Raw genomic sequence first — 13,359 nt, 5'->3', positions numbered from 1 at the left:
TTTAATAAACTTTTTTTTTTTTTTTTTAACCAAGGTGAACGCCTCGCTAGGGCAGCCCCGGACGGGGCGGGACGGGGCGGAGCGAGCGCGGGGCTCCGCGTCCGGTGCTGCTGGCGGCGGTGACGGGTGACGGTGGTGGCCGATGGCGGAGCCTCCGCGGGGCGCCGAGCCCCTGTGGCGCACGCCTCCGGGCCGCTTGGCCCCGCCGCACGTCTACCGCATGGCCAGCGCCTTGGGCGCCGAGCTGCGCCGCCTCTCGGGCCGCTTCGGGCCCGACGCCGTGGCCGGGTTGGTGCCGCCAGTTGTGCGGCTGCTGGAGTTGCTGGAGGCGCTGGTGGCCCCGGTGACACCGGCGGGTTCCGAGGGTGAGGGGCGGCAGGACGCGGAGGTGAGCGTTGATGGGATCCCCCGGGGGGGAAGCGGTGGCCTGTCCCCCCTGTCCCCTTCCTGGTGGCACCCGGCCAGGGGCCCTTTGGCCCTCTGGGGAGGTGCTGACCCCTCTGCTATGTCCCCGAGGGCAGGTGGCTGCCTGGCCTGGCCCTTCTTCCTCCGTGGGTCCCCTCTGTGGTGGCCGTTGTCCTTGCAGGAATCCCCTGAGGGACGCTGCAGTCCCCTCGGGGTCGGCTCACACCCACCCGGCTGTGTCCTGTCCCCCAGCCCCTTGGGGTGGCTCAGCCTGAGCTGTCCCCAGTCCCTTGGGGTGGCCCTGACCCCGCTGTCCCTGTCCCCCAGGACCTGGAGCAGAGGCTGTGGGAGGCCGAGCGCCGGGAGCGCGCCCTGCGCGGCCGCCTGGCCCACCTGGAGGAGCAGAACCAGCAGCTCCTGGGGCAGCTCGCCGAGAGCCAGTCCCAGGAAGGTGGGTGTCCCTGCGGGCTCGCGGTGGCCCTGCCACCACCAACTGTCCCTGTGGGTGCCCCTGTCCTAGCAGAGAGTGTGAGTGGTGGCTGGTGTGAGCCACAGGACCCCTCAATCCCCTGATTTTATGCATGGGTGAAGGGTTTGGTACAGAAAATATTCCTTGCGTGGGCTGGGAGGAGCTCGTGCCAGGGAGGTGGAGGCGCCCGCAGGCTCTGGGATCCCAGGGGGTGCCAGGAGGGTGGTGGGGACGGACGCAGGGTGCCGGCACGAGGCTGTCCCCGGGTCCTGGGAGCTGCTCACGGCCGTTCCCCCACGTTTGGGCGCAGACAGCACGGCGCGGAAGGAACGAGAGGTGATGCTGCGGCTGAAGGAGGTGGTGGACAAGCAGCGGGACGAGATCCGTGCCCAAGCCCACGAGATCGTCTGCAAGAGCCGAGACACGGAGGCGGTGAGCGCGGGGGAGCTGGAGGACGTGAAGGGCCTCGGGACCTGCTTCCCTGTCCCCTCCCCGGGGCCGGTGTCACAAGCCTGCCGGCGCAGATGCCTTTCCCACGCCGTGCAGGCTCTGGTGGCCCTGGTGGCGGCCGAGCGGTGTTGTTGTGGCTCACTTGGGGCTGCCGTGGGCTTTCCAGCTCCAGGAGCAGCTGCAGCGCTTCATGTCCATGAACGAGGACCTGCGGCACAAGGTGGCCGTGGTGCAGGCGCAGCTCAAGAGTGCGCTGGAGAGGAAGTCGGACCTGGAAGCCGTCGTGGTGCAAACCCAGAGGGAGATGAACAGGAGGAGCAGGGCTGCCGCCGAGGCGCCGCAACCGAAGCCCAGCACGGTGAGCTGGCACCCACGGGGGACTCGGAGTGGCCGAGGAGGGGTTGCCATTTGTCACGCCTGGCAGTGGGAGGTGAGAGCAGGGCTTTAGGGTCTGCGTCCCCCTGCTCACCCTCTCCGTCCCCCAGGAAGGAGCGCCGCTGCCTGATGAGGAGCCCCAGCCCCGGGACGCGGGCAGGAGCCCCGCTCACTGCTGCTTCTCCAAGGAAGAGCTGCAGCAGATCCTGCAGGAGCGGAACGAGCTCAAGACCAACCTGTTCCTGGTGCAGGAGGAGCTGGCCTATTACCAGCGGTGAGCCCTTCCCTGGTGGCACAGGGAATCGAGCCGGGTGCCTCCTGTCCCCGTAGCACCCCTTGGCTGCTCCGGGCAGGATTTCTTTGGTTAACTACCGACTTCTCTTCTCCAGGGAGCTGCTGAACGAAGACAGAGTTCCCAGCTTCTTCCTGAATGCAATGAAGTCGACAATCAAAAGACAGAAAAGAAAAATCCGAGCCAAAATGCTGGGGACAGCAGAGGAGTCGGCGAGCAGGTGAGTCCGGCTGGTCCGAGGACGGGGAGGTCTCCGGAGCGGGGTGGATGCCGGCCGGCTCGGTGCCTCCCTGCGCTGTGACACCTTGCGAGGGAACTCCCCAGGGCTCCCTGCTTCGCCCCTGCCTGCTTCCAGAGATCAAAGGTTTATTGTCTGTGCTTGATGTCTCTCTCTGGCTCAGCCCTGGGAGTGCTGCAGGGGCTGGGCTGTTCGCCGCTCACATGTCCCTGTCACCCGTCACACGCCTGCTCCCTGGCCGAGTGCCACTCGTCCCTGCGTGGACGGTGGTGGTGCTGGGACCTCCGGGCTGGTCCCTGCACTGCGTGGTTGGAGGCCACCCAGCAGAGAGCCCTTGAAGATGACGGTAGAGATGTTCCCTGGAGGCTCTGCCAGATGTTTGTGGGCAGTGCTGGCTCCAGCAGACTCCTCGCCATGGGGAGGGGAAAGACCCTCCGAGTGCTGCTGCTGCTCGAGGCAGGGGGCTAAGCCTGAGCTGAAGCTGCTCTGTGGCATCGGGGGGACGCATGGGGACGTATCTCACTGGCTTTCGGGGCTTCAATAAAGGTCTGAAGGGGGCTGAGCTCTTCTGTGCCATTGAAACCTGCTGCTGCTGCTTGCGCTGGGGGCTCCTGGCGGGGGGGACCCAGGCGCAGGGGGGTTTGTACAACCTGGAGCAGCCTGAGAGTGCTCCGGGGCTGGAGTCTGAGGCTCCCAGCGCGGCCCCTTCCCAGCTCTGGCAGCCTCCTCGGGCAGGAGGAGGTGGTTGGTGCTGCTCGGAGCTCCAGGGGGCTGGGAAGGGCAGGGATGGGATGCTCACGGTGCTCCTGGCTGGGACCTTGCCGAGCCAGGCCGCTCAGGGTAGGGATGGGTCCTCCCCACCTACCCGAAACCTTTTTACGTGCAACCTGCAGTGCTCTTGGAGAGGCAGAACGGGATTTTCAGGAGCGCGGGGGTTCCCCCAGCTCCGCACAGCTCGTTTTTCCTCCTGCTAAAAATGCTGCTCGCTTGTGCACCTGGGGGGAGCCGCACGCTTTGCTCACACCCTGCCAGCCCCGGACAGCCACCACCATGCGAGCTCCTGCCCTGTAGCACTCTCCTGGGGCTCACCCGTTGTCCTGCAGGTCCTGCCTGGTCCCCATCGTGTCCCCAAGGTCCAGTTGGCACAGACTCTGGGTGTGCTGAGGGCTCTGCAGGGCTGGGGACATCCCCCCAGCACCCAGCCGAGGCAGCAGCAGTGGCTGCAGGTCCCTTGAGCGCCGTGCCAGGTTTTGTTGCCTACAAACTCGTGCGTGGGCTGCGGCTCTGCTGCCCTGGCAATGTGGGACCAGCATCTGCTGACCAAGCGCCGAGGGTTTGGAGCTGATATCTGAGAGCTTTGGGGGCTGAGGGCACGGTGCTGGGGCTGCACTCACCACGAAATGCGGCTGGCTGTGGGCTGTGAGCATTGCTGTGGCTGTGGGTGCCAAGGGCTTGGAGAGCAAACACGGGATGGAGCGGGTTGGGAGCAAGAGGAAAAGATGGGTGCGGGTCCTTCCCACCAGGCAGCGATGGAGACCTGAAATAAGAGGCAGAAAATGCCAGGAGGGCTCTCCCTGGGCTGCTCCTGGGGCACAGCCAGGGCAGAGGAAGGGGTGGCTGCCCGTTACGCGTGGTGCTGGGGCACAGACGGGTGCCTTGGGGACTCTGGTGCTTGCTGTTTGTCTCAGCCAGGTTTTTGTCCTTTCCTTTGTGCTGCAGTGAGGAAGATGAGGGCTCCTGGCTCCCGGCTCGCAGCGCAGACTGTGTGGATGGCCAGCCTCCCGAATCCAAAATCAGGAGCTTGTAAGTTCACTCCCGTCTCAGGTGCTGGTGGGGACGGGTGGCTCTGCTGGCAGGGAGCATTTTTTGGGCTCAGCCGTGGACCCAACACCAGCCGAGCTCGGTGCCTGCCCTGGGGTGCTGCCGCAGAGCAGGGCTGCTCGATTCTGGGGGATTTCTCTTTTCCTGTGCAGACACAAACCCTGCTGCCTTTTGGGGGCTGCCACACGCTCAGGGTGCTCGCAGCCGGGCATGCAGAAGGCCGGCTGGGATCCGGCTGCTTCCCTGGGAAGCTCTTCTCCCCCACACCCCTTATCTGCTCTCTCTCTGCAGCTTCGGGCTGTGGTATCAGGGCAGCAGCAACGACCCCCCCGCACCCAGCTGCTCCGGAGCCTGGGAAGTCATCGAGTCACCCGAAACGCAGCCGGAGACGGTGGGAGAGGACGGGCGGGCGGGCAGCCCCCACAGCGCATCGCCGCCCCTCTGACCCCGCTGGAGCCGGCACCCCCAGGAGCTGCGTGGGCACAGAGCAGTGGGGTGGGGGCAGCCGGGGGGGCTCAGCACCCATGGGTGCTGCTCCCTGCTTCTCCCTGCTTGCAGCTCCACGGGTGTCCGCACCCGGTCCGTGGGCACCACCCAGGGGCCCGTCACCCCCATTTTCCTTCCCCCCTACACCTTTCCAACCCTGCCTCCCCTTATCCCTGCAATGTGAAGAAGGAGGAAGAGCACCCGGGCTGCCTGGGTGCTGTCTTATGGGTGCCCACACCGGGCTGAGCACCCTGCCCTGCTGAGGGCTGGGTGTCCGGGCGCTCAGGAGCCGTGGGGCTGCGGCGCAGCGAGCGCCCCTCGTGCACCTTTCTGACGTGGGGTGAATCCGTTTTGTACCGGGACTTGTTCCTGCTGCTGGCAACTGGAAAATTTGGGCGATCTCTGTGCTCGTGGGGGTACAGGGGCCCTACAGCCAAGATACTTCCTCAACCTAGAACTGGAAACAGAAATAAACGGGGCGCTCGTTCCTCTGACGAGGCACCCGCCACAACCTTTGCCCTGTCTTTGCTTTTGGGATTTTGGGAGCTGTTCCCCGGTGAATCTGCGGCTTTTTGTGTGCTGGTGCAAAGGGCTGCAGCCTGCTGCACGGTGCCAGAGCCCCTGCAGGGGGCTGGCTTGGGGACAGTGGCAGCGAGGTGTGCTCCAGCCCACCCCAAATGTCCAGCGGGTGACCTGCGATGGGAATTGGGGCTGCTCAGGCACAGAGGAGTTAAATCCTGCGTGTTGGGGGGAGCACCACGCTTCCAGCCTGGATTCCACCCCCCTGGCCGGCCAGGCTTGGGTAGGAAAAAGGTGTTTCCTGTGCATCTGCTGACACAAAGCTCCTGGGGAGGCGGGCGGTGGGACAGTGGCCAGCGGTGGCCGCGGGCACTGGCCCCCAGCTGGTTCAAAGGGCAGCGTGGGGCCCGCCGTGTGCCCGGGGCGGACGTGGGGACCCCAGGGGGGGACAGCAGGAGGAGAGGGGGCAGATGGATGCCTCAGGTGGGGTGGGGGACATGGCCTGAAGCAGCTTTGGGAGGCGATGGAGCAGGTGAAGGGGAGATGCTGGGTGGGTGCCCTTCCCCACAGGGGGTGCTGAGTCCCCGGCCGCCCGTTTTTTTGGCAGCGAAAGCCAAAAATAGCCCCCCCCGGGGGCATTCCCAGCTCCTTCCTTCCCTGCGCACCCCCTGACGTGGGATCGGGGCACCTCCTCCCGCGTTTCCTCAGGAAGAAACCCAAGGCTGGCGGGAGGAAGAGGCCGAGCCGCGGGAGAGGGACGGGACAGGACGGACAGAAGGACGGACGGACGGACACAGCCCCGGCACGATGGCGAGCGCCCGGCCGCTGCTGTGCCTGTGGCTGTGGCTGTGGCTGTGGGTGCAGGGCTCTGCCCAGGAGCTCGACCCCGACGGCAGGAACGTCTGCAAGGCGGACAGGTGGGTGCCACCACCACCCCGGGACCCTTGGGTGGCAGCAGGGTGGGATCCTCGGTCCGGCCTTCCATGGACGGGGAGCTGCAGTCAAGCACTGCGTGGGCATGGGGAATAGGACGGTGCTGGGGGGCTCCAGGCCCTCAAATCCCTTCTCCATGGGGTTATTTCTCATGTACCAAGAGAGTATGGGGGCAACAGTGGGGTTTTGGGAGCATTGGAAATATTTCTAATGCTCACCAGGCCAGAAACATCATGGCAGCAAATCCTAAATAGCACTGGGAGCTGATACCCCTGCCCATTTGCTGCTATTTTGCCTTGTCCATTGATCTCTCCATCAACACCGTGCTTTGTTGCCTTTTTTTGGGGTCACCAGGACACCTCTGAGCCTCTCCCAAAGCATCGGGGCCCTGGTTTTGGGCTCTGTAGCTGTGGTGTTGGCAGCGCCGGGCGCGCCTGTCCCGGCACCAGCCCCGCAGCCCACGCTGGCTGCAGCGTCTTAAATTTCCTTCTATTTTCCCAACTTCCTTCCGGAGCAAAGCCCCCGGGGCCTCGCGGCTTCCCCGTGTGCGAGACCGAGCCCCAGGGAGGGGGGTAACACCCCGCTTTAGCTTCATGTTAGCCAAAGAGCCCTGAAGCTGAACACAGACGTACCCAGCCCTGGTCCCCACCTTGGTCCCCATCTCATTGTCCCCCCCCGGTCCCCATCTGATGCCCCCTCTCTGTCCCACAGCCCCCCCGTGGGCCTGGCATGCTGCCCCGGCTGGAAGCAGGAAGGGCGGGAGTGCACGGCTGGTAAGCCTTGGATGGATGACACCCAAAATCCTCGTCCCCACGCTCGGCTGGGAGTTTCCTCCACACCATCGGCCCTGCAGCCCTGTGGGGAGTCCCCGGCTGCCCACCGAGCAGGGTGCTGATGGTGGAGAGGGGGGTGCCAGCCCCACTGGGGGTGCGGGAGGTGGTGGGGACCACGCGTGGTGCCACCCTGGTGGGGTTGGCACACCCTGATGTGCCCCGACAGCGCTGTGCGAAGGGGAGGATGCCTGCGGGCCGGACGAGGTGTGCGTGAGACCGGGGCTTTGCCGCTGCAAACCCGGCTTCTTCGGCGCAGACTGCAGCTCCCGTGAGTGCTCCCCACCTCCACCAGCCTTCCCCAGGAATCACTGTGATTCCTCACCCTTCCTTCTGCCTCCCCTATCTCCTTCCCCCTGCAGGCTGCCCGGCGCAGTACTGGGGCCCCGACTGCAAGCAGCGGTGCCCGTGCCACCCCGGCGGGACGTGCGAGGCGGCGAGCGGGCACTGCACCTGCCACCCCGATCGCTGGGGCGAGCTGTGCCAATTCCCTTGCCAGTGCGGGCCCCACGGCCGCTGCGAGCCCCTGACCGGTGCCTGCCGCTGCGAGCCGGGCTGGTGGTCGCCCAGCTGCAAGAAGCAGTGCCAGTGCAGCGCCGCCAGCTCGCACTGCGACCCCCTGACCGGCCACTGCCGCTGCCTGCCGGGCTGGTGGGGCAGGAGGTGCAGCTTCAAGTGCTCCTGCAACCTCTCGCCCTGCACCCAGGAGACGGGCAAGTGCGAGTGCAAGGCCGGGTTTTGGGGGCCGGCGTGCCAGCGGCGCTGCGACTGCTTGCACGGCTCCTGCAACCCCCTCAGTGGACACTGCAGCTGCGTCCCCGGGTACCAGGGCAGGAGCTGCCGGGAGCCCTGCCCGGCGGGGAAATACGGGTCGCAGTGTGTGCACAGGTGAGCTGGGGGCACTACGGGGGGGAAAATCAATGGGGTACATCCATCCCTTTGGCTGGATGGGGAGATGTGTTGGGGAGGGGGAGGTTTGGGCAGCCCTGGTTGGATGCAGCATATTTTTGGGGGGACGGGGAGGATGCCGAAGCCTCGCCACCCCCGTGTCCGTGCAGCTGCGGGAACTGCAAGCGCAGCCAGCCCTGCTCGCCCGTGGATGGCTTCTGCCTGGCATGCCAGCCTGGCTGGAACGGGACCCTGTGCAAGGAGCGCTGCGCCCCCGGCTTCCACGGCGAGGGCTGCCTCCAGCCGTGCCCCCGCTGCCGGAATGGGGACGCCTGCGATGCGGAGACCGGGTCGTGCCTGCACTGCGAGCCCGGCTGGATGGGACCCAGGTACCCCCCCCCGCTGCCTCCCGGGGTGCAGGATGCGGCCGTGGGTCCTGGTGGGGGTCCCGGCACCCTGACACCTCCTCGCTTTGTCTTGGCAGCTGCAACAGCTCCTGCCCCGTGGGCACCTTCGGGGACGGATGCCAGCTCCTCTGCCCCGAGTGCGTTTGGGGGAGCTGCGACCCCGTGTCAGGTGCCTGCCTCTGCCAGGCCGGCTACTGGGGACCCAGGTAACGTGGGGAGTGGGGCAAGGCTGGGACCCCCCATCCCCGGGGGCATTTCCCCTCCTTTCTTTTCTCTTCCAGCTGCAACGACACCTGCCCGGAGGGGTATTTTGGCGTGAACTGTTCCTCCCCGTGCCAGTGCTCCCGAGGGCCCTGCCACCCCGTGCGGGGTGACTGCGCACTGAGTAAGAGCAGCCTCACTTTTCCTCCTCCACCCAAACGAGGGGGGGCCGCAGCATCCTCCCCAGGGGACGGGGATGTCGTGGTGCAGCCGTGGACACCCCGATCCCGTTTTCCCCATGCAGGTCTGGCCCCCGGGGCTCTGGCCGCTGCCATCCTCGTCCCTCTCCTCCTGCTTCTCCTCTGCGTTGTCTGCTGCTGCTGCAGCGCCGGCCCCGCAGATGCTAGAGACAGGTGGGTGTGAGGGGCCCCTTATTGCCAAACCCCATCCTTTTGGTGCCTTCATGCCCCTGTTCCTGCGCAGGGCGGCCGTGCCGGATGACGACGTGGTGGCCAGGATGAAGCACCACGTGCAGGGGGTGCTGGCGAACCTCAGCGCTATGCTGCCCTGCTTCTCCCTGGGCGGCTACAAACTTCCCAAAGTCACGGGTGAGGAAAGTGGGGCCGCCGATGGCCCTTTTGTGGGGGGAGATCCCACAGGGCGGGTGATGCTCTGCGCCCCCGGACCTCAGCTTGTTGTTTTCTCCCCCCCAGTTTCCCACCACGACGCAGAAATCCCCTTCAACCCCAGCTTCATCGAGTCGCCCTCGGCCGCCTGGGTTTCGGACAGCTCCTTCTCCTCCTTCGACACCGACAACGAGGGACCCGAGTACTCCGTCCCTCCCAGAGAAGGTGACCCACAAAGCTGCACCTCCCCTCCCCGCAGCCTTTCCGTGCTGCCCCAACCCCGTCCCACCCTTTTAGAGTCCTTGGGCTCCCCGAGGATGCTGGGCGCAGCCTGACATTTATTTTTATTCCCTCACTTCCCTCTCCCCAAGGCCGTGCTTGGTCTCGTGCACTGGGACGTGCCCGGCGTGGGCACAGCCCTATTACAGCCGCGTCCCTGGGCTCACCCCCAAGCCCTCATGCTCTCCCCCTTTTCCCTCAGGTGTCCCGCTGCTGGGGGGGGCCGAGCTGCAGGACGGGGCCTCCCCCCCGGGCGAGGCGCTCCCGGACCCGGCCGCCTTCAGCTCCGAGGATGTCTCGCAGCCCTTCGCCATCCCCCGCACCTCCAGCATCGCCAAGGCCAAGCGGCCTTCTGTCTCCTTCGCCGAGGGGACGAAATTTGGGGCGGTGGAGACCCCCAGCCCCGGGCGGAAGCCCAAGACCCCATGGGGGGCGGCCAAGCTGTCCCCCACATCAGGGGAAGCAGGGGATGAGTCCCCCGCCGAGCAGCCGGCCAGCGATGGCTACGAGAGCCCCGATCCCCTCGCCAAGGGGGATGAAAGCCACCGGCCATCGCCCCGGGCCACCCCGGGGGGCCGCCGGCGGGTGGTCTCCGGCACCAGGCACGTGGCCCAGAGGGTGGAAGCCCTGGAAGCGGCCGCCAAAAGCGGCAGCTGGGACGCGAAGGGGAAGGAGCCCAACGTCACCACCATCTACATGATGGTGGGGACGGCCGGGCAGGACCCCAAAACCGAGGGAGGTGGCGAGGGACCGGTCCAGGCTGTGCTGAAGCGGCTGGGGAGCCTGCAGAAAGGCAAGTGGGCTGCCAAGGAGGAGCCCAAGGTGCGGAGGAGCGTCGAGGCCATCCAAAAACCTCCCCGCCGGGCCCTGGCGCAGCGCAGGGACTCGGCGAATGGCTGCAAGCAGAGGGAGAGCATCCCGGGGGCTGCAGGTGAGCAGCGCCCCGGCAAACAGCAGCACCTCCCCGGGAAGAGACAGTCCTTTCCGCTGGCATCGGCCTCGCTGAAAGGTGCCGGGGTTCAAGATGGGGTTGGCGATGCCACGGAGAGGGGCAAAAGCCTGGAGGTGACCCTAAGGCTGGAAACGAAGGGCCAGGCTGCCCCTGAGGAAGAGCCCAAATACGAGACCGTGAGCAGCAGTGAGGATATGCCGGCTGCCTCCGCGGCCACCTGAGCCCCCGGCTCCGTCCCCCTCCGTGGCTGGGGGCAGCGGGGACCTGCGGGACCCCGCTGGGTCAGTCCCAGCCTGGGGGAGCCAAGGTCTCCCCTGAGCAGGGGGCTGGACACACGGAGCCTTCCCGTTATCCCCATTCCCTTCCCACTACGCCGGACCCCGCCGGTGAGACGGACGATGCTGAGAGCTGCAGCCCCAGTGGTTTGCAGTGCTTTGGGGCTGTTTTCTGCCCCCTGCATCCCACGGGCCCCATTTTGTGGTCACTGGGGGGAGCGGGATGCCCCTTGGTGGCTCTCCCTGTAAAGGTGCTTCTCGCTGGAGGGGATTATTTTACGGAGCTCTGCTGGGCAAGACGATGGGCTGCCACGGGTGGCTTCCGCGAAAATTAATTTTAGCTGCTTATCTTGAAGGATATCTGGGTCTACGGGGGGTTATCTGTGCAGCTCTGGCTGCGTGGGTTTCTGTGTTAGAGGCACGGCACGTGAAATGGGATGGGGCACGGCACCAGCTGGGTGCACGGCCCCAAAGCACCACAAGATGCCACAGTCATCCACACTGCGCCCATCCATGAGCAAAGCGGGGCCATGAACATCACCCTGTGCACCAGGAGCTGCGCCGGCCCCAATAAGGACAGAAAATGGGTGGAAAATGGCATTTTTGTGGGAGCCTTGTGACTGTCGGCAGGCACGCCGGGTGCTCAAGGAGCCGGAGGATTCGCAGCTGGGTTTAGGTGTATCTAGGTGGTAGCAGTTCTCTGTGTATTTTTCTGTTATTTTGAGGGGTGTGAAAGCCTCTGACTGGAAATTAAATGTTACCAAAGGAGCTCGTTTTCCCAGCTGTTCTCCAGATTGAAGATACAGCCAGAAATACTCTCTGAAGTAGGAGAGCTGTTGCTACCTATATTTATTTATTTATTTATTTATTTATTTATTTATTTATTTATTTATTTTGCATTTTCTGGTTCTGTTGAGGTAATTCTGTGCTCTCAGGAACCAATCTCCGCCCGGGGGGGGGGGGGGTGATGGAGAGAGCAGGGCCGAGGGGACACGGGGTGGGCTGGGGGCACACACGTCGCAGGTTGAGTCTCTGCAGGTGAGCCCTGCTCTGGCGCTGCTCATTTGGAGTTCGGGACATTTTGCTTTTTCTCCTTTTACTTTTCATGGGGATGTCTCCCCTGGCGTGAGCCACACGCTCCCCATGCTCACACACAGAGGTTTCCAGCTTGCAGCCCTCCTCCGCTGTGGTGCCTCTCACCCATACCACCAAAACCTGTGGAAGGTGAACGACATCCATCCTGGTGGCCCAGGGAGGAGCAGACACCTCGCCGGGCTGTGTCCTGCTTTTCCAACTCGTCCCCAGATGGGGACCCCAAGGACCACCACCGGAGCCCACCACAGACCCCCGGTGAGGCCGGGCAGGAGCTGTCGCCTCCCTTCCAGCCTCCCCTTGTCCCTGGCCAGTTTGTGTAAACGCCTCTCCGTGCCAGTGCTGTGCTTCGCCCTCACTTCAGCTTTTATGTGTTTCTCTCCACGATGTTTACTCATTCCCCAGGCGTCTTTACAGAGGGCAGTAGCTCTCCTGAGAGCTTCTTTTTGCCCCCTAGCGTAGACAAACACAGCCCCGCGGCGCTCTCGTCATCCCTGAGGCTCTGGAGGTCTCCGCAGGCCTTGTGCCCTCCCGGCCTTCCCTTACAGCCGCCACCCGCACCGCATCGGCCCCAGCTGTTTTATTTTCCTTGGGCTTTTTTTATGGCTGTTTGCTTTGGCCGAACCCCCTGCTCCTGCCCCGCTGCTGCAAAGTTCCTCCTGAGGCCGAAGGCTTTCCTCTCCCACCCATCGCAGCGCTGTGTGTCCATCTGTCCGGACCCCAGCACCTTCACCCTCAGTCCCCATCAGTTGGGACCCTCATTTGAGAACCCCCCAGAGCCCTTTCCTTGCCCCAAACACTGCTGTGGACTCGCTCGGCCACCAAAATGGCCCCGTGGTGGCCAAACCCCTGGGTGGCTGCGGTGCAGGAGTGAGCCAAGGGGCGATGGCTCGGTGTTGGGACTCGGCGTTAGGTGAATCTGAAAATTCACCTAATGGGGCATGAGGCAGGGTTGGGCTCGATGCCGTGCTCCTCGTCCTCATCCCACTCCTATCCCCGCCACCCGGCCCCACGGGCACCGGGGGCTGCAGGGCTCCGAGCCCCCTGTGCTCGGGAGGGGAGTATGCGGCGGGGCTGCATCCTGCACCCACCTCGGTTCGTTAATAGACATGTTAATATTGACTTTAATGGGTTTAAAATGATAGTATTGTGATATTCATGTTGACTTTAATTTTTTTAATGTTTAATGTTAATGTTAGTATTGTGGTATTAATCTTAATATTGTGATATTAATGTTAATATTGATTTTAATGTTTTTTCTACGTTTAATATTAACATTAATATTACAATATTAAAGTTTATTTTATTGTTAATCTGAATGCTAATTTTCACGATAACGGCATTTTTAGGCTTAATTATAATCACAATCTTAATTTTTAATCTTAGCGTCATTTTTTTAATTTTTAACCTCATTAACTTTATTTTTAAATCTTAACCTTAATTTTTAATTCTAGCCTTACTTTAATTTTTAATTCTAACCTTGTTTTAATTTTATCCTTTTATTTTTTAATTTTTAATTTTTAATTTTCAATTTTTAATTTTAATTAGTGATTTTAATGATTAAATTAAATTTAATTTTTATTTTCTTTTTCAATTTTAATTTCATTTATTCATTTTATGTCTTAACTTTGCTTTTATTTTTATGCCTATTTTTCAATATTTAATCTTCACTTTTTTTTTAATTTTAATTTTATTATTATTTTTTAAAATTTTATTTTTTCCTTTTATTTTTTTAATTTTATTTTATTTTTCCCCCTTTCCTTTCCCGGAAAGCTTCGCGGGTGCCTTCTCTCTGCCCCCCCCGGGCATGACTCCGGGGCG

General features: G+C 62.6%; 2 protein-coding genes across 2 annotated transcripts; both read left to right on the top strand.

Moving 5' to 3' along the window:
- Positions 1 to 142: 142 nt before the first annotated feature.
- Positions 143 to 4,542, top strand: RILP (Rab interacting lysosomal protein). Its single transcript, XM_032201037.1, has 8 exons — positions 143 to 388; positions 733 to 856; positions 1,185 to 1,306; positions 1,491 to 1,682; positions 1,810 to 1,973; positions 2,089 to 2,211; positions 3,949 to 4,032; positions 4,342 to 4,542. The coding sequence occupies exons 1-8, from the start codon at positions 143 to 145 to the stop codon at positions 4,493 to 4,495; spliced, it is 1,209 nt and encodes a 402-aa protein (XP_032056928.1). The 3' UTR covers positions 4,496 to 4,542.
- Positions 4,543 to 5,849: 1,307 nt separating this feature from the next.
- On the top strand, positions 5,850 to 10,392 carry SCARF1 (scavenger receptor class F member 1). The gene is made up of 11 exons (XM_032201038.1): positions 5,850 to 5,972; positions 6,700 to 6,761; positions 6,988 to 7,089; positions 7,181 to 7,706; positions 7,877 to 8,095; positions 8,191 to 8,319; positions 8,395 to 8,498; positions 8,619 to 8,727; positions 8,798 to 8,922; positions 9,028 to 9,165; positions 9,422 to 10,392. The coding sequence occupies exons 1-11, from the start codon at positions 5,863 to 5,865 to the stop codon at positions 10,390 to 10,392; spliced, it is 2,595 nt and encodes an 864-aa protein (XP_032056929.1). The 5' UTR covers positions 5,850 to 5,862.
- Positions 10,393 to 13,359: the final 2,967 nt, after the last annotated feature.

Source organism: Aythya fuligula, chromosome 20 (genome assembly GCF_009819795.1).
Source record: "Aythya fuligula isolate bAytFul2 chromosome 20, bAytFul2.pri, whole genome shotgun sequence".
NCBI lineage: Eukaryota > Metazoa > Chordata > Aves > Anseriformes > Anatidae > Aythya > Aythya fuligula.
This window is presented reverse-complemented; position numbering and strand designations above follow the sequence as displayed.

What these genes read in the sequence shown, in the direction of transcription:
- RILP (XM_032201037.1), top strand. Translation starts at nt 143, where the DNA reads ATGGCGGAGCCTCCGCGGGGCGCCGAGCCCCTGTGGCGCACGCCTCCG. An exon ending in CGAGAGCCAGTCCCAGGAAG is followed by an intron (nt 857 to 1,184) that starts GTGGGTGTCCCT and finishes GTTTGGGCGCAG; the next exon opens with ACAGCACGGCGCGGAAGGAA. An exon ending in AGAGCCGAGACACGGAGGCG is followed by an intron (nt 1,307 to 1,490) that starts GTGAGCGCGGGG and finishes TGGGCTTTCCAG; the next exon opens with CTCCAGGAGCAGCTGCAGCG.
- SCARF1 (XM_032201038.1), top strand. Translation starts at nt 5,863, where the DNA reads ATGGCGAGCGCCCGGCCGCTGCTGTGCCTGTGGCTGTGGCTGTGGCTG. An exon ending in AACGTCTGCAAGGCGGACAG is followed by an intron (nt 5,973 to 6,699) that starts GTGGGTGCCACC and finishes TCTGTCCCACAG; the next exon opens with CCCCCCCGTGGGCCTGGCAT. An exon ending in GCGGGGTGACTGCGCACTGA is followed by an intron (nt 8,499 to 8,618) that starts GTAAGAGCAGCC and finishes TTCCCCATGCAG; the next exon opens with GTCTGGCCCCCGGGGCTCTG.